Here is a 25,470-nt window from a genome sequence, read left to right as displayed (position 1 = left end):
GTCCATGTTCAAAGCATGAAGCACACCGCAGGTGCACATGTGGAGAATTGACCCTGTACACGAGAAAACGCTAACTTCCTGGTTTGAGACCGGATGTGGGGTTGTGCATTTCCGGTAGCTTTACTTTGCAGTCAATCGCTACTGCGAACATATACTCCAAAATCATGTCCAAAACTCGAAAACGGAAAGATCGCGTTAAGTTACAAAGAGCAGAAGGTGGGAACACTCACCACTGTTGTGTCATAAAAAATCTAATGATCAATTTTGACGTCTAAAGAGTTTAGATCGATCAGTTGTTTACATCACTCAACACAAGCAGAACTGCATCACTGCAGCAGAAGACACATCGTCCACATTCAGAAGCACATCTCTGTATAGTGACTGGTCTTATGATTTAAACAGGCAAATGTTCAGCATTCAAACTACAGGTGAAGAATAGTCAAACCAGATGTTTCCCCCATTATGTCGAGATCAGCTAGTCAAGTACACACCTACACAGCATGTTAACAAACCGTGAAAAAAAGCCACACAAAAAATGAATGATTGCTGGTAAGGGTTTCTATACATTAGTATGTACGAAGGGTATGTTGTGACTTACCTTAAAAATTACAGCGGTCCCTCGCTATAACGCGGTTCACCTTTCACCTCGCTGTTTCACGGATTTTTTAGTGCAAGTTTGCATGCTTATTTTTTTTTTTACATCACATTGTGTCCTGCGTCCTGATCGCTGCAGACGATCTCCTCCGTGACGTCTCTCCTGTACAGTACAGAATCGCTGCATCGATCGCTAGCAGTGTGACTCTGAAGTGCAGTACTGTATGTCCACGATGTCCACCAAACGTTTTGCACCGTCAAAAAATAAAATTGGCTACTTGATTTCACCCATCGCTGGTTATTTTTAAAACATAACACCCGCGATAAACGAGGGACAGCTGAGAAATATAACATTTGAATCCATTTTCTCTTTTGCTCTGAGGCGCGGGGAAAAATATTGACAAGTCGATGAACATCATTTACAGATATATTGGGTAAATGCCCAAGACATCTGTAGAAATGTAAATCGCCGCTTGATTCATTCATTTGCTTAACTTGTTTTGGACTGTAAACCAGGCGCCGGAAACAAAGCTCCCCACAGGAGCTTCCACACCGGAAGTAGCATATGCAAACGTGCACACAGTCAATAACATGCAGGAAGTTCTATAGCCCAACGTTTTCTGCCCACACTGGAGAGCCATCTTGGGGTTAAATAACATCAAAAAATGATTATTATGAGAAGCAGCAGATTTGTATAAGAGCTTACAGTTCTCACTGCTGTGATTTCAAAGCCAGCAGAAGCACTGTCCTCGCATCCTGGAGCTCTGATCTTCATCTGTGTGGCAACAGGCAGGTAAACTGTGCTTCAAAGAACCGAAACCAGCACAAAAATGTCGATTCAGGCTTTTTCAGCTCTCCCTAAACAAACACAGTTTCTCCTGCTCTCCGTCACCACATGCTTCTCAAACCGGAATACTATTACACACCATTTAAAGCCTCCTGAGACTGGGCAGGTTAACATTTCAACTGAAATCAGAATCACAAATAGAGAAAAACACCAGGACATTAAAATTCATTACAATGCTGCTATTTTAACGTGAAGTAGTCCCATTGTGCTTATGCTCCTGTTCTTTATTCTTGGACCCTACTAAATGAGATTTTCATGAGTCACAGTTCAAAATATCAGAATCAGAAAGGGTTTTATTGCCAAATGTTGAGCAGGTTTACAACATTAGGAAATTGCTGCAGTGCTTAGTGCAAACATACTGTCATATAACGCTTAAATAGACATGAAAATAAAAATAAGAATAAGAATTAAAAGTGCTAAGTAGATAGATATATACATGAGTGCAGGTGGTGAACAGTGCCAAACATGGAATGCTGCAATAAATATCTGATACTGAGTAGATGGAGCAGCCTGTCAGTTTGACTTCAGTCTGAAACAAACTGTCTCTGCTGCTTAAACAGAGAGTGTGAACAGCAAATGGGCGGAGCTTCTATACCTTCTCTATGACAGCATCCAGATCCAAGAGCAGTGAAAAACTGACAAATGAGATGATGATGATTATTATTAGCATTATCATCATCATTAGAAACTTTGGTTTGTTTGATGTGAACAGGGTGTGACGTGTAACAGAATAACAGAAAGCTTCAGTCTGCAGGCATGAACTAAAGGACGTCTGACACAAAGTATGCTGTGAGCTCGTGTGTGATGGCATGATCTCTATCAAACAGTGTGTGAGTGCGGTGTGAGTAGTAAATGCGTGTGTGGTATGTGTACGCTGTAAGTTTATCTAGGACACCATCAGTAATTATCCAATGACTGAGAAGCATGAAGTCCACATGCACAGCATCTCAGCAGGAAACTCAGCCAGTAATGAGGACACGGACACACACACACACACACACACACACACACACACACACACACACTTCTAAAGTTGATTTGTTGTTGTTGTTGTTTTTCCTTCACGTCTCTGCACAGGCTAGCATGTCTTCAGCGGGGGAGGGACTGTACATGTATGTGGACAGTTACTCATTGTTTGTCCTTTGAACTCTGATAAGTTTCAATTCATTCAGCCGAAAGTAACACAACATGACAATGAAGTGAAGAAGAGCAGCTTAAAAGCACGTCTCCACAGACCGAATCTGAATCGTTTTACCCCCCAAAAAGTCACTGATCAGGGCAGAGCTGAGCCGATTTGTGAAAACATTTTCTTCCCACCTCTACAAGTAATCTGTAACTTGCCAGTGTTGTGTTAAAAAAATACTATTGAGCAAAAACAGCTGCTGGATTCAACTCCATGTTCAAACAATGTTACATCTACCCGCAGAAATGCACAACAGAGAAACTGCACAGCTCCAGCATCATGCTAAAGCTCTCTTCCACATCTTTACAAAATTTAAAGCTGTGGCTCAGAATCAGAAAGCATCTGTGTAAAAACAAATACAGCAGGTCTGATTTCTGAACGAAGCTGGGTTTAACTCTATCTCAGACTTTGTTTTCCTTCTGTGAATCAGAAACGTGGATGGACTTGACATTCCGCTGCTGTGCTTTGTTTTGGGGGAGGGTTTAGGGAAAGAAGAGGACCAGCAGTGGAGGACAAGTACAGGTTTGGAATAAAAGACGAGCCTGCAGGGGAAGTGAAGGTGTTGGATTAGCACACACAAAGACCTGAAATGGCTCTGAGTCACGGGGCAGAGTTCACAGGCTGGTATTTCACTCTGAGCCTCTAACCTGAAGAATGAGTTTGTCTGTTTCTACATGCACAGATCAGGTTTCCATTCAGAGCTGCACAGGTGAGCGAAGTCTCCGCCCAGTGACGTGTCAGCACGGTGACATCAGCCCCAGGGTGAGTGCTGGGTGTGTCCTGCAGGAAGAAACAATACGACCTGTCGAGGAACTTTGACCTGCACTGAAAGCTCAGAGAGAAGAGAGGCCGAAGGTCGTACATATCAAACATTCACCCTGACAAAGCACATTACGACACTGCGTGTCCTTCTAATGTTCTCTAATCACACACTAGTGTGGTGCTAAAGCTAAAGGGAGTCTCCCTTATTGTTGCTACAGGAAAACGTCCTCTGAGGTTAGGCAATAAAGCACCACACATATACAAACACAGAGACAACAGCTGCTGACGTGATCCACAGTTCAAGCTCAGCAGGAGTGAGAGACTTCAGGTTCAGTACTTTGGTCCATTAACTTTTCAGTTGTGATTGGACTGTTTCAATGACATCACCCTGCATCATGCAGGTGGGAAAAACCCAATATGACTTCAGTGTTTCCATCAACTAAATGCAAAACCGTCTCACCGCGAGCACCTTTCAGTGGAAGTGAGGCAGCAGAGGTTCCCCTGACCAGCTCACCTCCTGGGTGTTTTGGCCTTTTCCAACTCGGAAAAAGCCCAGGAGAATGCCTCACTGTTCAGAAGAGCTGGAGGAGATTGGTGGGCATGGCGGGAGTGGGAGTCCTGCGTATTTCTGTTCAGACTGCTACCCCAAGACTTGTTTAGAAAATGGGCGGATGGACATCCTCAACTAGGGCTACATCCACACTAGCCCAGATAACTTTGAAAACTGCGTTTTTGTATAAAAACGCTCCGCATCCACACTTTCGTTTCCAGATGTTTTCACAGAGTTGTGCGTCCACATTGAAACGGACGAAAACGCTCACGTTCCAGTACTGCGCATGTGTGAAATGCAAGAAGATTCGGCCTGCCTCATTTCTGTCTGCCGTTTATTTACTTTCCAGCTCTTTGAAACATCGCGGCAAAATGTTGAAGAAAAGCACCGTTTTTAAATGGACTAACATGAGGTGGAGTTGTTGCTGCGAGTAACACAAAAGTACAAAGTTGCAAAAGCGAGTGAGAATTAAAGAATTTGAAGAAAAGCTCTCTGGAGCATGTACAGACTGATATTAATCTTTAATAGGACTGTAAAAACAGAGCAAGCAAAACAACTGCTGTATAATGCCCTCTGATAATGCCTTAGTGTAATTGGTCACATGACTGCATCACATGACTAAAATGCGTCATCGGACCCACAACTCTGAAAACGACTGAAAACGCTAGTGTGGACGCAGAGTGTTTTCAGACGAAAACACCGTTTTCAAATCTATCCGGGCTAGTGTGGATGTAGCCTATGATGACAATGTTTCAGTGTCTATCACACCGCTCATAGAGGGTCGTATGATAGGGCAGTGGTTCCCAGACTTTTTTTGCTGGGCCCCCCTTTGTTTTACAAGAAAAATCTTCGCCCCTCCCCGCACAAACACATCCTCCAACCACACACATCCATATTTTGTTTTCAAACTGCATTGCGTTCATTTCACACCTCAAACAAACAAAAGTAAACTGCAATAAATTACAGGTAGCAATATAATAAACTACTAACTCTTTTATGCTACGTCCACACCTACACGGGTATTTTTTGAAAATGCAGCTGTTTTTATGCGTTTGGGTCTTTTGTAAACGGTGTTTCGAATCACCGAAAACACAGATTTTTTTAAAACTCAATTTTTGCGTTTACGAGGAATACAGAGTTCGTCACGCAACGTTAAAGGTATGTGCCTTTTTTCACATCACGCTGTGCGCCACATTATTGTTTACATGAGATGAATTGCAGAATGGCAGATAGAGACAAAATACTGTTAATCTGACTATCTGCAGGTTTTACACGCTTACATAAACACGCAGTTACTGTCCCTCCATTTAGAAAGGCAGAGGCACGGTGTGATTATTTTACATGTAGTTGTTGTTGTTTTTTTTCAATGTGTAATAATATTCAACATTGCTATCAATACATTTTTCAAAAAATGCCTCTCTGTGGAAAATCGGTTCAAAAAACAAACAGCTGTGGGATCCTGTTTGTCCGCGATTTGAACCGAGGGAACAAATCGTGGCAGGATCAGCCTGATATTATTTGTATCCAGCTGTAACTTTACTGTATAAAGAGCCAACATCTCCAAAATGTCAGGAGTAGTTTAGTCAATACAACAAGTGTTTGTGAACTAAAAATCAAGAATGTGGGATACTGTTTGTCCGTGATTTGGAGAGCCCAGCGCTGCTCCCGACGCAGGGGAAACTAATTCTGTCGCAGAGACCTAACTTGGCACTTGTGTAGGTGAAGCCAAAGGGAAGATCTGCTTCACCATATTTTCTAGTCTTTGGCTTGGAAGGTTGGTTTGGAAACATATTTGGTGATGCTTCATCTCTGCGTTTGTGTGGGAGCCCTGTCAAAAGCCTGTCCATTATGCTAGCAGTGTCAAAGCGTTCTTTTTTTCCCCTTTTCTTTTCATACAGCACCCCCCCCCCCCGCTATGGTTCTGTGATAGGGGGTCTGTATGCATTATCATAGGATCTCCCTTACGATATAAAGCATATACAATACATAAACCTTGAGGCGTCTGTCGTTGTGATTTGAGGCTCTATCGATAAAATTGAATTGAACTTCTGCTTCCAGCCTCATCAGTGAGGAACAGAAGTTAGATTGGTTACAGGATTAGTGGACTCTGTTTTCAAACAACCAGCTTCCTCCACCTCAAACTCCACGCTCGGAGAAAAACACTCTAACACACAGACAAAAGTTACAGAAACCATAACCATCAGTACACCGTGAAGTGTACAGTTAATCAGCAATAACAGTTCAAACATGGTCACCTCAACTGTCAGCATTCAGCAGTTCTGCCTAATGCTAATAACAACATTAAACTGAAAGCCTTTAATTATTATATCAAACAAACATTCACCGAGTTCAGGATCACTGGATTCTGTCACTACAAACTTAAAGGAAACATTTATGTTTGAGAAGCAAACATCAGAACAAAGAGATAATAAATCTCTTTGATAAATGCGACAGAAGTCAGATCTTTGTGTAGAAGTTTGCTCTGCCAGATTTGTTAGTTTACCTGCAGGAACGCACGTGGTAAAAATGATTGACACGCAGGTGGAGATGCCTATGACAGGCTAAACTGGACAAACGCAAACACTTAGCAGGTTAAGGTGAATGATAGTGTTAGCTTGATTGGTTTGTGACCGGAGGTGACATCATCAGTGAGCCGCCAGGGTGGAATGAGACCGTTTATTAATCATGCTCTGATCTTCATCCAAATCATCCAAAGACAGGTGGAAACTCTTCTTATCAGGCCCCCACTGAAGTGGGCGGGGTTCTGACAAGAAGAGTTTCCACCTGTCATCTCTCTGGATGGGTTATGTGAGTGAACATGGCTCTCTGCTGGCAGAATGTAGGGATCTACAGACGCTCCATCCACCTGCAGAGAGGGTCTGTTGGCAGGCTGAGGCAGTGTCCAAAACATAAATCAAAAAATATTTTAGTTTTTAAATACTTAAGTGCACTTGATTCATCTAAGAGTTCACCTGCATTTTGTTTATAATATGTGAGACAGGTGAGTGCAGAGGTTTAGTGCTAATCACAGACACATTCATGAGTCTTCAGGGTTTCTGTGAGCTGGACAGCACGCTCCATTCATCCAGCAGCTGCAGCGCTAGCCGAGCGCTGACAGCAGTGGGAACCAGAGAGCTGCAGCTCAGGAGGAGAGAGATGCAGTCTGTTTGTTTCCTGCTTCCTCACAGACCCACAGCAACATGTAAATCCACCAGCAGGACAGCTCCACCCACATTTATCAGAAATCACACAGACTTCTTTCCGGATACAAATAATTACCTGCATGTGTAACAGTCTGTTATTAACTGCTTCAAAACAGCAGACCAATAAATACATTTAACAGCTGGAATAGCTGACTGACAAAACCCCAAACAGCAGAACTGAGTGAGACAGACGCCGGCTCTGGAAGGGTTTATGTCACATTATTAAAAAAAAGAAATAAAAAATACTCGACTCCAGGGAAAAAAATGAAAATAAACCCACAATGCCTAATGAACAAAACTCTGAATCACTAAATATTGAGGTGCAGACAGACTCAACATTTTGTAATGAAGACAGCAAACATAACAAAGCTGCTTCATCACCTCAGCGGAAAAAACTCCAGCCACAACCAGCACCAGAAAGATTTAATGAGAACTATTAATATTCACCAATGAACAAAAGAAAAATGATCAAAACATCAAAAATATCGATTCTGAGTCCCAAGAGTCAAAGTTAATATGAGATGTGTGGCCTACTTTAGTTTGCCAATGATAATAAATAAATTACTGACATGGCAAAATAAATGCGTGAAACTGAGTCTGTCATCTTTCCAGAATCTTTATCCCTGTGACCCCTGACCCTTCGGTACCTGATGCAGGAACTCAGTATTTTTGATTTTACAATCTGTAGTGCGAAGATGCAGCTTCCTCAGAGATGGAAGGATCCAAAATACCAGTAATGTAAATTCATAAAGACTTTCAGACTTCTTGTTTTAGGTCATTATGGAGCCATAATCACGTAATCAGCTGGTCAATACAGCTTAGTGGGAAATGACTGAGCTGCTAGAGAGAACAACAAGCATACAAAAACAGAATAATAAAAGTCCGACATGGAGCGAAGTCACTGCTGCCCTGATCATCAAAGTGCGAGAAAAAGGAGAGAACCGTCCGAGTTTAAACCGCAGCTCTCTGGATTCTGGAAGACACTCTGACCACTTGGTGATCAACAATTGTTAAGATTAATCAGATTGTCAATCAGATTAATGAGTAAAGAAACTCGTCCCACTGCAGGCCTGATCTGCTCTGACTCAGCAGAGTCCTGGATCTGAGTCCAGCAGATTCCCACTAGACCAGCATCACTCTGAGATCACCCTGATAACACAAACCCTCTTGGAGAGCCCAGCAATCATGACTCAGCTGAGCACAGGTGGAGCTGCAGGTGGAAACCCTCCCCCCAAATACCAGATTACTCAGTCTGATGAGGTTCAAAGTGGCCCCACTTAATGAAGCGGACCACCGAGCCCAGGAGGAGGATTACAGATCAGAGCTGACTCACAGACACACACACACACACACACACACACACACACACACAGTCAGAAATCTGCGTCTGATTCTAATCTGAAACATACGCTCACGCTGTCCTCGGAGCAGAGCTGCGACTAACGAGCTGTAATTAATCTCAGCTAATCCCGGCATGCACAGCAGAAGACGACGACTTCTCCTGAGTGAGTCTCCATCATTCAATCCAACCGCTCCTCCTCTGCAGGGTAGCAGGGGGGTGGGGTTGCATGGTGCCTGTCCTCGCTGGCTTTGGGTGATCACATCTAAACAGTGGCAGTTTCTCAGACAGGGGTTAAAAAGAGAGGTTACAGCTGAATGTGAAGGATGTAGAAAAGTGCTGCTGTCAGAAATGTTCACGTGACTGAACTTCACTGTTTGTAAAACAATATTAAACATGACCGACTGAAAGCTGAATGGACTTCAGGGTTACGCCTGCACGTGTGTTGTTATTTAGTTTTTACTTTTCAGTTTTGGTTCCATTCCAGAGATGTCGTGATTTTTTTGGTTTATATTTTGATAGTTTCTGTTAATTTTTACGATGTGATTGGTATTTGTAAGACTGAAAGAAAGCCGGTGCTCCTAATCTCAGGGGCAGCGATCTAAGCAGAGAAGCCCACCCTCCTCCTCCACCCTTTCTAAGCCAGCAGGAAGATATAATCTCTGCAGTGTCCTGGTCTGTCCTGGGGTGTCCTCCCCGATACATGAAAAATAACACCGTGGAGGTGAACAGGAGGCGTGCTGGTCAGATGATTTAGCCGCTTCAACTGCCTCCTTTCAGTGTAGAGGAGCAGCAGCTGTACTCAGCAGCACGTACACATGGACAAGCTTCACAGATCTCACTGTTACTGCTGCAGGAACACAGACTCTGTGCCCACAGGTTAAACATGTGAACAGGTGTGATGACAGGTGTGCACCTCTCTCCTGTCCTCTGAACATACCTACAGCCTGCCGTCATTATTTACAGTTAGCTTTTTAAAATCTAGCTGATCCAGCGTCCAGCCTACAGGTGCTGCTGCAGCTCATTTCCCCCTTTTTTCTCCCAATTATGACGCCTTTAAAATGAGGTTTTCATCCTGACACCAACATCTGTTACAACAACTGTCGCAGTCAGAGTTTGTGACGTCACATAAATTAAAAATGATGAAAGAAAAGTGTTTCAGTGACTCAAAACAACATAAAACATGGAAACTTCCAAATGTGCTTTTTAGTTAGAAGCTACAGCTATATAAAAATGAACTGTGGAAACGTCCCAGCAACACAATTTGAAGATGTAGGCTAACTTTAGCCTATAGTCTTACCTAACCTAAGCTGCTAACTTCTCACAGATCCTGCTGTCACTTCCTCACAGTTCACATGAAATTTTGCTTCAGTTCAAACTGAAAGGTCCAAAAGTCAAAGTGAGTTTGGTGCAGAAGAGCTCTACAAAATAACGACAGTTAAAAGTACGTCTGGTGTCAGAGTCAAGGCCATCATTATCAACAGCATGTAATAAAAGGAAGTATCATCAGATTAAAGTTGGCTTCTGAGTTACTTTCTTCTCGTAACAGCATGAGGAAGAAGACTCACTGAACTCCAGCACAGAGAATAAAGCCGAGACCAAGATCACAAAACAAAACGTCCTCACATTTTAAAAGCTTTAACTCTCATCTCTCACAGAAAGATCTCAGAAAAAAAAAGAACAAAAGTAAACTCATAACTTTCCCCCTGCTGTGAACGCTGACGTAACAAGACACTTTTCTGCCTGATTACAGTGGTCCAGGAGACGGTACAGACTGAAGGACTACAGGTGGGACTACAGTGAGTTCTGCTGCAGGAGGAAGCTCATTTAGTCTTTGCGTCTCAGATTTCAGACAGCCTGATTGAGCAGAGGTTTCACTCAAGCTGAGGTGAGGTTAACAAGTTCATGAACATTCAAACAGGTTCCTGCTGAGTTAATAAAGAGTCACAGATTAGACTGGAAGCAAAGCTCAGATTAAAGAGTAGAACACAACTAAGTCCAATCCTCGAATCAAAGAAATCCAACCATCAGAGGATGAACGGAGCCTGGCCTGACTGAACCCACAACACTGCTGAATCCTACAATCCCCACAATGCATTAGAGTCTCTCTGCTTTTATCCTTTTTTTGTTTTGTTTTGTTTTCCTCTGGGCATTTTCTTCCTGTTGCTCATCAGCTGTTTTATGTTTTTATTCTCTCTCCCATTTCTGCCTGTCGGTTTATGATGCTGAAGAAAATTAAGTTGGAAGACAAACAACAAATTTAATGATCTGACTGCATGTGTGTGTGCGAGTGTGTGTGTGGCTGAAGGATGAAGACAATGGCTTCATCTCTGATTTTCTTTTGTTGCTCATTGTAGAAAACGAGCTTTAATCATTAATCACTGACGTGCAGGTGAGCAGATGATGGGCTGTCAGTGATCTGAGTGATGAATCATCAGTGAGTGTAATAATGCTGCTTTTCCAGGCTGATAACAGGTTCAAACAACCAGCAGAAAACCAGCTTCCGGTCTCGCTCTGAAGGTTTATTCAACCAGTGATAATGCCCTGATCACAGAAACCGTCCAGCACGGCCTCACAGACAGCTTGAGTCCTGTGAACCACTCTGAAATCCAACACGGGTCCTTTCTAACTCAAATCTGCGCCTCCTGCACCTGTCCGCTCAGCCGCACGCAAGACTCCTTTCAAAAATTAGCCATTTTACACTAAAGTGTGCACTCTGTGGAATTTCTGAGGAAAAATCTCTTTAGTTTGCGTTATCCAGGCTTTACCTGTTCTTCTCTTACATTCAGGCCAAATAATCACATATAGCTCCAACGTTACTTCACTCTCCACCCGCAGCGCCATGAACTAATGTTCCAACACTAAGTCCCAACAGGTGACTCATCTCTTTAAAATCTGAATAAACACCGTGCTGTCTGGTTTGTGTGTCGGGTGTAACATAAATCATCCTCAGAGTTTAGTGCAGGTGAGTCCTGAGCGTCTAAAGGCGACGTAAGTGACGGGGTTCGGGCTGGAGCTGCTCCAGCAGGTGCGCGTTTGTCTGTTCCAGGTGAAAAGTAAACTCACCTTCGTGTACAGCTCGTTCACGGACATCGTGCCTCCCCGGTGGATCAAACTACACTAATAAGCTCCTCTTGTGTCCATTAATGATCCATTAGAGTCCCTCTGCGCTCCGGTTCGGTCCTAAACCAGCAGAGACTTTCCAGTGCGCATGCCCCGCAGCAGGTGTCTGGCCGAGTTTCGGTCACTTTGTTCGGTGTAGCGTCGGTCCGAAGGAGCGCGCTCCCGCTGCTGTTTCCTCCGGTAAAAACGAACCCTCGGGTACTTCAGGGTAAACTCAGAGCCGATGAAAAGGGTTCTAACCGGAAGAAGGATCCCGAAATCCAGAAAAACGGAAACGAAAAGCCTGAAGCGACCCGCAGGTGGAGGGAGGGAGGAGGCCTGTTCTTCCTGACAGCCGTGTTTTCCCCACACTGCCCGCTGATTGGCTGATCCCTGGCTCCAAGCCAGGTTTCAACCACACACACACATACATACACACACTACGCAGGGTGCTTCAACATGAGGCGTGGATCCCCACACAGGGTCCTGAGAGAAACCTGGAGGGTCCATTTAAAAAAAAAAAATTCCCAAGTTAACATTTTATTTGAATTTCTATGAATACCATCCCTGTAAAAGTATTAACACTATGACAGCATCTCCAAAATTCACTGCCTCACACAGTCAGACCTGGTACAGATCTACAAGACTGATTCTGTTTGTGGATCCAGTGGAAATTGGCATCAATTCCACTGCCTGTTTATTCCAGTATATAGAATTATTTGTATGGGTCTAGGTGAATGGAGCAAAACCACTAAAATAATCCCACCTGCTTCTCTAAACTAAAGTCCCACTTTTATTTCACTTATTGCAAATCCAGCATCAATCATCTGTATGAACTGTAATAAAACAACATATATGACTTGCAGTCTTTCTCACGGTAATTCAGAGCCATCTATGGAGCAGGAAGGAAACCTCCAAGTTATGAGAAGTTCATTGGTAACATAAATACATAAAACAAAAACATACTTTTTTCTGCCTTCTCTCCGATATTCTTCCACTATTCACCAAATTTTGTATATATTATAATCAAATGACCTCTAAAAACCTAAAACTTCTTTTCTGTGATTAGCTGACACACCTTTGTGGGTGTGGCCACTTTAATGGTCAAACATCTGTAATTCTTTAATATTTCATCTAGTTGCAACCAAATCTGTTTATAAAGGTCAATATTCCAAATGCAAACTACTGACCTTGTACCAGTTTTACCACTAAGGGATGCTAATTCAATAGTAAATAAAACAATATAAACAGCAATTAGTTGAATATAATAAAAAAAGTAAAAAAAATATAATTAAAAACAAACAAAACGAAATTGGTGGTCTAAGTAAGCATTGCAAAATATTGGAATTGTGGTGCTGTCACAATAGCACCATCATTTGGTCGATAAGAGAACTACCCTCAGAGGAACTTTGATTTTGTATTTTTAATCTTTCTTTTGTTTTGTTTTTTTTGATTATCTTTTCATGAAGGCTTCAGAATGACAACCAGAATGTCAAACAATCAGCCACAAAGAGAAGACGAACAGACATGAAAGCAAACAGGCTGCACACTGTGAGAATTAATCATTTAACGCTCGTCCACGCCTCCTCACCTGACAGCATTCATCCAAACGTGTCGTCTCATTCTTTCCACACCTTAACCTCTTAAGCCCCAAGCCTAACTGATCTCCAGCCTTTTGCCCCCGTATCAGGGGGCGTTGGGGCTTAAGAGGCTTTGTTCCACTTCAACTCTTTGTGTTTAAATTGACCACAAAAACTGAATGCAGTGGAACCAGAAAGAGGCCAGACCAATCAAAAGTGTAATAATGAGGTGGGATGTAAATAAATCCTGTGTTAACACCTGGTGTGTACTTAAGAATTTTTATGTTTCTTTCTATTTTTAAATGCAAATCATGTACTTTATAGATCTACGGAGCCCCGCAGGGGACATGGGAGAAAAAAAAATTAAGACGGACTTTTGCGAGATCTCGCAAAACTATCTCGGGATCTCGCAAAACTTTTGCGTGATCTCGCAAAACAAACTCGGGATCTCGCAAAAGTTTTAGCCACATTCTTCCCGTTAGCTTCGAGCTAACGGGAGGTCGAGACCTACTACAGCCGGGAGGAATCGTGCCTCGACTCGTGTCTCGACCTCCCGGTCGGCTTCGAGCCGGCGTCCGAAGAATGCGGCTAAAAGTTTTGCGAGATCTCGCAAAAGTCTGTCTTAATTTTTTTTTCTCCCATGTCCCCTGCGGCGCTCCGTATAAATCCATTTATTTTACAGTAGGGGTTACACTGTAGGCTGAAACCAGCAAACATGTCACACCAGCTGTAATCCTGTAACCTGTAACCTGTGTATGTCAGTTAGCCTGCAAAAAAACAAACACAAACAAAACACCATTAAACCTTATTTTGGGATAAAGCCTTCAAACCTCTGAAGCTTGTAGACTAAAGACTGTGTCGTTTTTATGTCTTGGTGATCACTGATGTGGAATTTCTGTTATTACTGTTAATTCAGTCTTTTAAATAACTGCCAGGAGGAATTTCCTAGACTGTGGCAAGAAGAAGCATCAGCCTGCACAGCTGCAGTTCCCCTAATGGCCACTTGAGACTCCAGCATTGAGTCAGTCCCCATAGTCTCCCATGTTAAAATGGTTGGCTTTACTGCAGAAATAACATGTTTACAGGCTGATACAGGAAACTGTTTTGTTACTACAACCTATTTCATCCTTGCTGACTTTGTGAAGACTGTTGGGTTTGATCTAATTATTACAGTTTGCTTTAATATGGTGGTGGTGGTGGGGGTGGCTGTAGCAGCTAGCTGTCTGCTAGATAACAGGACCTCTGTGTTTGTGCTGTTGGAGGCAATTATCTGACCAATATCATGGCTGCTGTGAGGTTAATTATTGTCACAGATCGCCAAAATTCAAGGAATGTAACTTAGTGCTAACATGCTAACTAGCATTAGCTGGTCTGTTTGCACTCCACCACCTCATCTAAATGTGGTCACTCCAGAAACAAAAAGCTAACACAGCAGGATTCAAAACCAAAGGGTGCCTAAAACCAGTCTGTGCGTGAGACTTTGTAGACATAAATCTAAAAATCTGAATCTGGAGAGAAATTATGTCCTGTTATTACAGATGAAGCTACACAGTAGCATAGAAAGTAAATGAGCTCCAGTCACATTATTAAAAATATAGTACTTTTGCTTAGATTATAGTAATACTTCATCACTGAAAGAGCACTACGCTCTAAACTGCTTCAACATTTTGGGTCTTTGTCAATGTGAATGTTTTGCTTCAGTGCAGTAAGACTATCCAGCTGCAGTATGGGAAATTAGGATTTTTGGCTGCTTTCTTTGTGTCTCATTCAGGCCTCTAAGAATCCTTCAACTAACTAATTTATCCTTTTCTCTTCAGACATGTTGATAAATCTCTCACAAACAAGGTCAAACTAAAAAGTCTATCGAGCCAGAGAAGGATATTTGACCTTCATGCACCACCACCCATAACATTTATATTTCCTGTAATATCTCCTCACAGACATAAAATTTGAGAGTATAAAGCTGGTTTTACATAAAATGTTCTTATGTAAGTCAGACCTTTCCTTCTGATAACACATCAGTAAAGTGTGTCTGTTATCAGAGATGTTGTGTAATGCCGACAGGCTGATAGTGAACGTTATAGAGAATATTTTGTGTGAACATTAACCACAGATATGAGCTCTTACAGTGAGTACAGAGGCAATAACAGGTCCTTTACCTTGGAGTAGGGGTAATAATCTCCGCTCATCCTCTCCGGCTGATAAATAGATCCTCATGTGCTGAAATAAGCTGCATTAGATCCTGTGACAGTGATTGTGGGAAGCAGCAGCTCGTCTCAGACCTGTCTGAGCACAGCTATTATTCTTACTCAGCTAATGAGTCCACTCCCAAACCACTCCTTCTGCTGGTATGAGGTGTTTACCTGCACATGAGTCTGACAAGACGCCGGTCCACCCACAACAGGCTTTATCACGCTGCCACAGCCGTGAAGGCTGTGAAACACAAGCGTGAAAAAGAACAACAGAGAACTTCAACAGGCTGCACACGGAAGAAGAAATCTCACCACAGGCTGACAGTCCTGTGACTTTCATTAATGTTCCTGAACCTGTGCTCCTCTGACATCAGTGAAATATAATGTGGCACTAGCATTCATGTCACTGTTTTCCAGCCTTGTTTCATTCTGGGAACAGAGGAGCTGTGCACTATTAACAGTTCAAAATAATCTTTACTGGTGCTGCACAAATCACTGTTCAGTCCTGTGGTCAGTCTGTGCAATAGAGACACAGTTAGTTACACAAGAAAATGGACAGTATAAACATGTAAGCATTTTTTACTCTTTGACTCTACAAGCGTAGCTGTGCATGATTCAGAGCTTTGGATGAGCTGATTTCTTTCACCAGTTTTCAGAGGTGTGCTGAGGAACAGCAACAAGTGTTTCAAGCTTACTTCTTAGCCATTTGGCAGCTGCCATGTTACTTTCTGTGGGACCAGAAGCAACCATATTTAGAGGAAAGGGTGGAGTTTGAAGAAAAATTCACTGAGGTCAGAGATCAGGTGAGCAGTAGACTCATTTTGTCACAGAGTTCTATTCAGTCAGACTCCTTTTTTACTCCTTTTTCCTGCATAGTAGGAGTAATGCAATGCTTCACTTTACTGACCTATATGCTGTGTCCATCTTTGATATACAGTTTATGTTTGGTTTACAAACATGATCAGGTGAAACAAAGATGAACTGAAATAAATGAAAATATTGAGTTAAATATGTTATTCAGGTGAGTTCAGGCATGCAGAGACCGTTTTTTTTAAGTCATTTTGAACTTCAGGTGATTGTTTTGCTATTTCTCAGCATTCTTAAAAAAAAAAACCAAAAAAACCACTGTGGTCTTGCTGAGGTGTTCATGTTATTCTGTCCATCCCACCTCCAGCTATGATGTAATGATTAAATGATGCAGAGTTTATTTGTGCTTGCACAAGTTTACCCATGAAAACCTCAGCATGTGTCAGAGTGTGTTAGTGTGACATTTCCTTAAGATGATGATTGAAAAACTTTATTAACACAAGCAGCAACAGTATGTTGTTAGTAACAGACTCTAGTGTACATTAAATACTCATTAACTTCTCCAATTAGTGATTTGTAACAATGATGTAAGCATATGCAAAGTGACAGCATTACAGTAGGGCCGGATTAAACGCTAAGCATGGCCCCGGGCAAAGAGGTGGTTTTGGGCCCCGCATAAAGGGAACGTTAAAGGAAAACTAGTGTGAGCGATTCTTGGACTGACTTAATGGAGTCAGGCTTAGGATCTTAGGATCGAGACATTTTCATAGTGTGTAATCCAAACAACACAGCAGATTATTAATGACAAATATATGAAAAAGAGGCCGGGTACAAACTCCGCCAGAAGAGGAGGTCACATGTCTACCAAAGGTAATGCAAAAGCCATTTGGAGCGATCTTCAAAAAACAGTCAAATAGTTTTATCCATTTATTCTGCTTAAACCTCCCATCCTACCTGAATATAGTCATGTAGGATGAGGTTCGAATAAAATAAGCGCTTTATAACGAAGAACCAATATGCTGCTAATAAACAGAAAAAGAAAGGTGAGTATGTGCACCTTCATGTTAAGTGTTACCTGTTCATTAAATACATTAAAGACATGATGCTTGCTGAGCTGGAGCTTCATCCGGAGAGTCTTCTGTCAGCAGCTTGCAGTGATGTTCATAAAGAAGAGTCATTTATAATTATTAGAGATGGTTTACAGTGAGTCACCCAGTTACATCAAACTGCTGCTGTTGCTTATTTTCTTTTTACCACATGACGATTCTTTCACAATAAAAGACTGAGATGTTTTGTAATGTGGCTCTCTTCCCTCTCCTTCAGTAAATATTACCCAACAGAGAGTGTGAATCACAAACAGGCTCCTCTGACATCACCCACCCCATCAGTCACTTCACAGTGAAGCATTTAAAGGGCAAACCAAAGCAGCACAACTCTGTCACCTACTTCAGGTGTTTATTATCATGATATAAATAAAACTGCTTCAGAGAACCGCTGTTATTAATACCAACATGAGCTTAGGTATTAAGTGTTATTTTTCTGTATTCCAAACTTTTTTCAGCTGTGATTCAATTTCTTTAAATTTAAATAGTCTGAACAGCTTCACAGAAACATAACCAGACTAAAACTTCTCTTGAAATCACTCTTTTTAATGAATTTTGTGTGTTAAATAAAAGAGAAACATCCAAACAAAATACACGTGGAGGAAACCTGATACACACCCCGTCCCCCAATTAAACTGTGGAGGTTCAGTAGTCTGTAAGACGGGTCTGGGGTGCAGACCTGGAGACCTCCACTCTCCTAAAAGGGTGGGTGCCAGCACTGTGGGACATAAATCTGGACAGTATGTGCTCTTTCTTGGTGCTGAGGAGCTGCTCCAGCAACAGGCCCTGCTGGTGCTCCCGCTGCTCCTGAGCCTTCAGCTCTGAGTGGAGCTGCTGCTGCTGCTGCATCTGAGCACGGAGGTCGGCTTGGTATGCTCCAGCTGCCTGCTTCTGCCTGTGGGACGGACAGACAGTAAGTCAGACACACGGATATCAGACACACGAACAGCACTCGGCCGTTTGCTGACCTACCGTCTCTTCTCCTCCTCCTCCTTCTGATTCTCCTCCTCGATAACTCGCTCCAGCTCCTCACACTCCTTTTTCACCTGGGCTTGTTTCTGCAGATTAGCATACACTGGAGTGCACAGACACACAGACGCAGACACACACACACACACACACACACATTAAGTGAGCATTTAAACACTGAAACGATTAAAGAATTCAAACCGAAGTATAAAAACTGCCTCACATTTGTTCTGGATCTGCAGGTGCTGCGCCTCCATCACCTCCTCTATCAGCCTCTTCCTGGCCTCCCTCTCCAGCCGGCTCTTCTCCTCTCGTTTAGCCCAGACCTCCTTCAGCTGCTCCTCTATCAGCTGCTCCATCTCCTCCTCCTCTTTCCTCTGTCTCTGCAGCTCCTCGAACAGATACTCTCGGTACCTGCGCTGCTCCTCACGCAGCTCCGCCTGAATGCACACACACACACACACACACACACACACACACACACACACACACACACACACACACACACAAGCATGCACGTGGTAAATCAGATGAGTGCGTTCTCGTGTTCATTCACAAGTGAAAACCTTTCTCTTCGCTGCTGAAAACTGCAAATACTGTTCTCCATCTTTTATCTGAATTTCTTGATTCTCATCACCTCACAAGAAATACGTTTTATTTACATTTTTTCCAATTTTGAAACATTAATTTAATCTTTACTCTGTGTTAGACCATACTGATTAACTTCAGCTTGTAGGCAGCTTCAGGTCCTTAGTAAATGTCTGACCTGCTTCATCAATGTTCACTCTTGTGTCAGCTACAGCTGACTGCAGTGCTCTGAGGCCCCCTGCTGGCCTGAATGAGGAAGTGCACTCACTGTGGCTAACACTGCCTGAATATTTTCATTCCTCCACTGAAGTCATTTGAATTTGTCTGAGAGGATCAGTGCTAAGAATCAATCTGTCACTGAACCATAGAAGGAACAGCACAGAAAACTCATCCACCAATCAAATAATGTTCATTCATCTTCTGAGTGCTGTTCCTGAAGTTCAGGTCTCAGGAGCAGTAGTCAGACCCCCCAGACCTCTGCAGTGTGTCCTGTGTCTGCACTGAGGCCTCCTCCCAGCAGGAGATCGAACACTTAAACCCGGTCGTGTCTGAGCCTCCTCATTCCACCTCAGCCTGATCCTTTTGATGCAGGTGAACAGCTCTCAGCTTCATTCTTCTGGTCTCTACCCAGAGCTCGTGGTCAGCTTTACTTTTACACTCAGTTCTCTTTTATTACCAAAGCAGTCTATCATAGCATCCACCTGCAGTCTGCTGCGCCGTCCTTCTCTCACTGAAGAACAGGAGCAGAGACACTTATAGCAGAGTGCTCTCTGACCTTTTACAGCTGAACACATGACCTCAGACATGTTAATGCTATTTCCTGCCATAGTGCTAGTTTGAGGCCATCCCTTAATCAGATCAGCAGAACTACATAATCGGCACAAAAAAAAAGAAGTGGTTCACAAACTCAGTGATAAAAAGCGCCCTGACTGAAGTCCAACAGCCACCAATCTAAGTCTGTGAGCATCCTCGAGAGGACACAGATCTCATCTTGTGTTAAACCCCAGTGTTACAAACAAGAGAACAATCATTTATAGAATTGATTTTACATTTCCTGGCTCAATCCGGCCTTGACGTTCAGGTTCTCTTACCTTCCTCTGAGCAGCTCCTTGTTTCTCATCTATTTCCTGCTTGAGCAGTGCCTGCAGGATGCTCATGTCCAGCTCCAGCTCCTCGCGCTGCTCCCGGGCCAGGCGCTTCATCTTCAGCCTTAAACCATGGTCCAGCAGCCGCCGCTGGCCCTGCTGTGCTTGGAGCTTCTGCTGCTGCTCCCGCTGCTCCTGCAGGAGGCTCGTCTGCCGCTGCTGCGCCTGCACGCCACACAGTTATCATACACTCAGTTACCACGTCTGCCAAATGTGCAAAAGGTGAATGTGTCACAGGTGAATGTGTATGAACAGGAGGCTCCTGGGCATGCTCAGAATGACCCTTTAAATCATCTTTCAAGCATCAGAATGATCTGCAGTGGTTGTGTGTGTTTGTGAGCTGTGTCTCCCCCTTGTGGTGATTTGAGATGAGTGCGACTGTAATGACTGAGGAACAGACCAGAAGCCGGGCTTCCTCTTCTTTCAGCTCCCTCTCCCGCTGCCTCTGCTGCTCGGCCGCCTCCATCTGCCTGCACAGGATGCTGCGCTGCTCCTCGTTCCTGTGTCGCCGGCTCTGGGCTCGAGCGCCCTCCAGCTCCTCTTTGGCTCGCCCGTCACCCGCCCACAGTTCAGAGAAGAGCAGGTCCTCCTCCTGCTGTCGCCGCTGTTGCGCCTGCCGGCTCCTCACCTGAGCGGTTCGCTCCTGGGACACCTGCTGCTCCGTGAGCCTGCTGCAGATGCTGCGCAGCTCCTCGCACTGCTCCCTGAGCACAGCAGTAACCACACAGCTGAGACTATTCATTAAAAATTAAAAGGATTTTCTGATGTTGGTTACAGGACTGTATCAGCATTTTAAAGTCTAACTTTCTGAACTTGTTTTTAAGCAGCTTCAGTTCAGGTAGGCCAAACTAGCTTCCTGCCTCGAGTTGTGCTCCCGTTTAACTTGTTCCAGTGTGAATCAGTAGTTTGAAATGAATTCCTTCAGGGGAGTTCACTGGCTCTAATATTAATGATTTATCTTGGGAATGTTTGTAATTGAGATGAATATTTGTAACTGTTTTCTGCTATTTAATTAAAGTGAATCACCATCTCTATAAGACATGCTGCGGTGGATGTTTAGGTGGAGGGTGCAGGGTACCTAAACTGCTGCTCCAGTTTCTCAGACACCAGCTGCTGTCGCTCGCTCTCTCTCTTGTGTCTCAGCGCTTTGGCTTTCTCTCTCATCTTTGCCTCTTTCTCTAATGTTGTCTCCTTTTTCTCCTCCATCTCCTGCAGGAACTGCTGCTCCTCCACCTCCAGCAGCTCTGCCAGCCTTAGGACACGATTGGGTGAGAAAGATGTCACAGCAAGCACAGACTGTAAATACTGTATCCCACCATCCACTCAGCACCCTCCTCTGTCACACCAACCCTCTGCATGTCCTCCTTCACTACATCCATGAACCTCCTCTGAGGTTTTCCTCTCCTCCACTCTGCTTGCACTTTCTTCTTCACATCTTGTGCACCCTTGTACATTGGATGGTTGACCCCAGATATTTAAACTCATCCACCTTCATCTGCTGCTTGCATGTTTATCTTTCCACCTGTGTGCTTATTCCTCTTATCTCCAGTTCTTCTCTCATCTCCAGGCTCTCCTCCACATGCTCTCTACTCTCACTACAGCCGAGGATTAAAACTATGATGCATTATTATTCTGAGCTTTAATAATCTCTGATTTTAGGTGGGATACTGGATGATGAAAACCGGTAAAAAGTCACTTGATTAGCAGGTACTAAGGTTACATGTGTGTTGTGTAATCAGAGTATAAAGTAATCTGAGTACTAAAGGTGCTGTGGGTGGACTTTGTCATCAAACCTGCGTCTCCTCTGCTCGACATCAGTCTCGTGCTGGCTCACGGCGGCTTGGACTCCCCTCTCCACGGCTCCTTTCAGGAATCGCTGCTCCGTGTCTTTCAGCCATGACGTCTTGATATTGCAGCTCTGTTGGTACTTGGAGAACTCCAGCACTTTGTCTCGGGCCGCGTCCTGCCTCTGCCTCTGCAGCATCAGCTGCTCTGCAGGCCTCAGAGCAGGAGGCCGGGCTCTCTGAGACACCACACAGATCCAGAACAACAACCACACAGACAGAAACTGACATCAGTAACACTGCAGTACTGTGAGGAGTAGTATTCATATTTTCTACTCCACCATGGAGAGCCTTCTGTCCTACTGCTGCACACTCTGGTTCAAGTGCTGCACTTTGGAGGACAAGAGGAAACTGCAGCGGGTGGTGAGGGCAGCAGAGCTGGCAATTGGCACTTCACTAACCCCCCTCAGAGACATTTATCCTGGCAGACTTCAGAAGAAAGCCAGCATCATCCTCAAAGACCCCTCGCAACCTGGACACTCACTCCCACTTACTTACGCTATTGTGTACTTCACACGGAGAGATGCCAAACTGCCTTTCATTGTTCTTGTAACAGTGACAATAAAGAGCTATTCTATTCTATTCTTTTTTAATCTAATCTATTCTATTCACTGTAACTCACAAACATATCTTACGCCACTACTCCTGTTTAGTTACGTTGCAGGTTAATACTGAAGCAACAGCAACTATAATACTTTATAGATTTACTCTGAAATAGGACACTTTGCATAGTAAATGGTAAATGGACTGGTGATTATGTAGCACTTTCTTCTCTAAGAGATCACTCACAGCGCTTATACCTTCACACTGCAGAAATTGTACTTTTACTTAACAGCAGTATAAGTGCTATTACTTTAAATGTTGCCTTTACACCGCTGCATTCTGTTGTACTTTTACCCTGCAGTAAATTTACCTATTTACCTTACTATTATGGACCATTTTTACTAAAGGCGTGGTGCTGCTTCTTTGTTGGTGTCCCTCTTACCACAGCCACAGAGTGGGGCGTGGGTCCGGTGATCTCCCTGCACCTCGTTCTCCTCTGACTGAGCAGCATCCCGCGGGATTGGGCTCTTGGTGTCCGGGGGTCTGCCTCTGCTCTCCGGTTCACGACTCTTCGTTTCAGCTCTCGGAGCTCCGTAAGTCTTAGTAAAAAGTTAAAACACAGAGGAGACCTTCGCTTTCCGTTACCATGGAAGCAACAAACAGAGAAGACGTAGGTCACAGCTCACTGTATGCGCATGCGTCACCGCAGCCGACATGCTGCTCCGGTGCATCAGCGTGGGCGCCGTATTTTTCCGGGGCTGCCCCGCCCCCTAAAGCACGAGAGTGTAACGTGTGAAGTTTTGGAGTTTTTTTTGTAAGTTCTATTTTTTTAAAACGTTTTTTTAAGTGAAAAAAATGTTTTTAAATCATAGTATGGTAATTATAGCACACAGTTTGGTTTGTTTCAAAGTCTGACTTAATGCGAATCGTTCAGATCGTTCTGCCTCCTCTCTGCACACCCACGAATAACCCTCTGCAGGTCGGCAGCGACACTAAACTTTATTTGTTACTGTGAGTCACCTCAGCCCCGTTTAACACTTTTGATACTAAGGTAATTTAGATGATTTAGGATGAGTCGACACAGTGAAATATGTGGTGATATATATCACTTCCATCATCTTTCATCAGTGACTTAAATTAAAACCCCCATCTTGTTTTTCTTTGCCTGACATGATCCGCAGTCAGCTTTGTTTAGTGAAAAAAATTTATGAAACATTTTCATAAACTATTATTCAATACTGGAAAGTTCAGTAAACTTTACTTGAAATTAGGTTTAATCCCCTGTAAAATGTGATGTGTAGAAAAATGCTGTCTTTAGTTTTACGAGTAATGCACAGGAACGTCTCTATGTTTCAGCAATTCTTCTTAGTCCATAGCCTGAAATCACAGCCAAATACGGTGTTCACAAGAATGAACTTTTAGAACTTACAGATAGGCCTGTGTGCCACAAAACATTACTGCAAAGATGAGAACACTTCACTCTGAGTGACATTTAACAATACACTGACTTGTTTTTCAGCTTCACTCATAGGCAGGATGTTTTTTAATTTTAGTGATACTGATCAGACAAGAGGAAGCAGTCCAGGTTGGAGGTTCACTTAAAGCACTTAAGTAAGTAAATGTACACAGTGGTCCTATCGACGTGCTCATTCAAGACAGTGAACGTGGACAATATGTCCTCATTTTCTTAACAAAAACTCATTGTTACACACAGGTGCAACATAAAAGTGATGCACGTAAACTGATTTGTACGTTTATCATTTCATGTTCTCTTTAAAATCCACCAAGTCAACAGTAAACAGCTGACGGTTAGCTTTAGGGTTGGGTGTGACTTAAGTCACAAGGTAAAAAAGGGAGATTTTAAGAAACTAGAACTTTGATTTTAAACTGAGTCTAAGATATTTTGGCAACTTCTATTTGAGTTTAATAAACCCAACCACTTCCCCTAAACCTATCAAATACCTGGTGGATGTGAAAAGGTTATTTACGCAATCATATACTGATATATGACCCTGGGAAACATAGTCATGATTGCATTCACATTCAGCTTAACCCAAAGAAATGGGTTTTGTGGTTCGGACTCCTTCTGACATTTCTTTGGAGGTGGAGGAACATCACAGTAATTGCTTAAAGGAGCTTCTTCGACATCTTTAAGAGTTCTAAACAAATGTCTGTCCTCCTCCAGAAAATCTTATGTACGCAAACGCGCGTTGTAACTTCTTATCTTGTGGGCGTCTTTTATTTTGACAGCGCATGTGCACCTGCGGATCACTTATGTGCAGCCCTGTCTATAACTACCTAAGTTATTTAAAAATTATTATCATTTAATTTACCCCCCTTTCCCAGCATCTTCACACTAATAACCCTGCACTTTGAAAAATTACCTGCAGGTGTGTCAAACATCAGCTTTTCTGTAAGTTGGCCATATAAGCAGGTTGCCATGCCACGAATCAAAACAGCAGAAACAGAAAAAAACTCTTCAGTGCAACTCCAGACTTGTTTTATCGACTGCCTGATTTACACTGTTTTAAGTTTTGTGTGTTTACATTTAATAGCAACTTATATTTGTATCTGTTCATCACCCTGTGTGGCACCTGAGGGTCCAGACCACCGGTCAGAAGAAACCCAACTGATCCTTCTCCTGGAACCCTGAACTGGACATTAGTGTGGTTATCAGAGTAAAACAGTGAACATCATCCTGAGCTGCACTGTGGTTTCTTAGCAAGCGTTATCACTCGTAGCTGAAATGAGCTGTAATCCGATGAGAGCATCTCAGTGAGGTTGTCATGGTAACTCAATGGCAGCAGCAGTAACGTTCAGGTGGGACACTTCTGTGTGGATTCTCGATGTTTTTCCCTGTGCTTGTCCTGGTTCCTTCCGGAGCTCCGGTTGCTCCTGCATTGAAGGTCGTGCTGGGTCACTGCTGCTGGTGTGAATTCAGGATACGCTCACATCAAACACTCTTAATCTCAAGAGTTTCAATTCCTGTTTAATGGAGAGGTTAAAAACCACAGCCCTGTAATCTGACAGCAGCTTCTTATCAAATTACAGGTTATCATCAATTTTCTTTAGAAAATCTCCAAATACAAACTTTATCTTTATGTTGTTCAAACAGGAAC

At 43.2% G+C, this 25,470-nt stretch overlaps 2 protein-coding genes across 3 annotated transcripts in view; both read right to left on the bottom strand.

Moving 5' to 3' along the window:
- myo5b (myosin VB) overlaps nucleotides 1-15,438 on the bottom strand; it is a 47,808-nt gene extending 32,370 nt beyond the window's left edge. For both annotated transcript variants that reach the window (XM_085278803.1, XM_085278804.1), the window contains exon 1: nucleotides 15,320-15,438. In XM_085278803.1, the coding sequence (XP_085134929.1) occupies nucleotides 15,320-15,349 (30 nt within the window). In that variant the 5' untranslated portion in view covers nucleotides 15,350-15,438. The remainder of the gene's footprint in view (nucleotides 1-15,319) is intronic.
- A 2,349-nt stretch (nucleotides 15,439-17,787) lies between these two features.
- On the bottom strand, nucleotides 17,788-22,986 carry cfap53 (cilia and flagella associated protein 53). Its single transcript, XM_085278802.1, has 8 exons — nucleotides 22,794-22,986; nucleotides 21,758-21,987; nucleotides 21,043-21,216; nucleotides 20,365-20,668; nucleotides 19,911-20,129; nucleotides 18,455-18,671; nucleotides 18,235-18,337; nucleotides 17,788-18,157 (listed from the first exon to the last, which is right to left on the bottom strand). Exons 1-8 carry the CDS (start codon nucleotides 22,860-22,862, stop codon nucleotides 17,908-17,910), a joined length of 1,566 nt encoding a protein of 521 aa, XP_085134928.1. The 5' UTR covers nucleotides 22,863-22,986; the 3' UTR covers nucleotides 17,788-17,907.
- Between the last annotated feature and the right edge of the window lie 2,484 nt (nucleotides 22,987-25,470).

This window comes from Mchenga conophoros, linkage group LG7 (genome assembly GCF_057382185.1).
Source record: "Mchenga conophoros isolate Kocher_MC1m ecotype Shallow Benthic linkage group LG7, M_conophoros_male_GT1.1, whole genome shotgun sequence".
In the NCBI taxonomy this organism is placed as follows: Eukaryota; Metazoa; Chordata; class Actinopteri; order Cichliformes; family Cichlidae; genus Mchenga; species Mchenga conophoros.
Note: the sequence above shows the minus strand (reverse complement) of the source record. Positions and strands in the feature narration are given on the sequence as shown.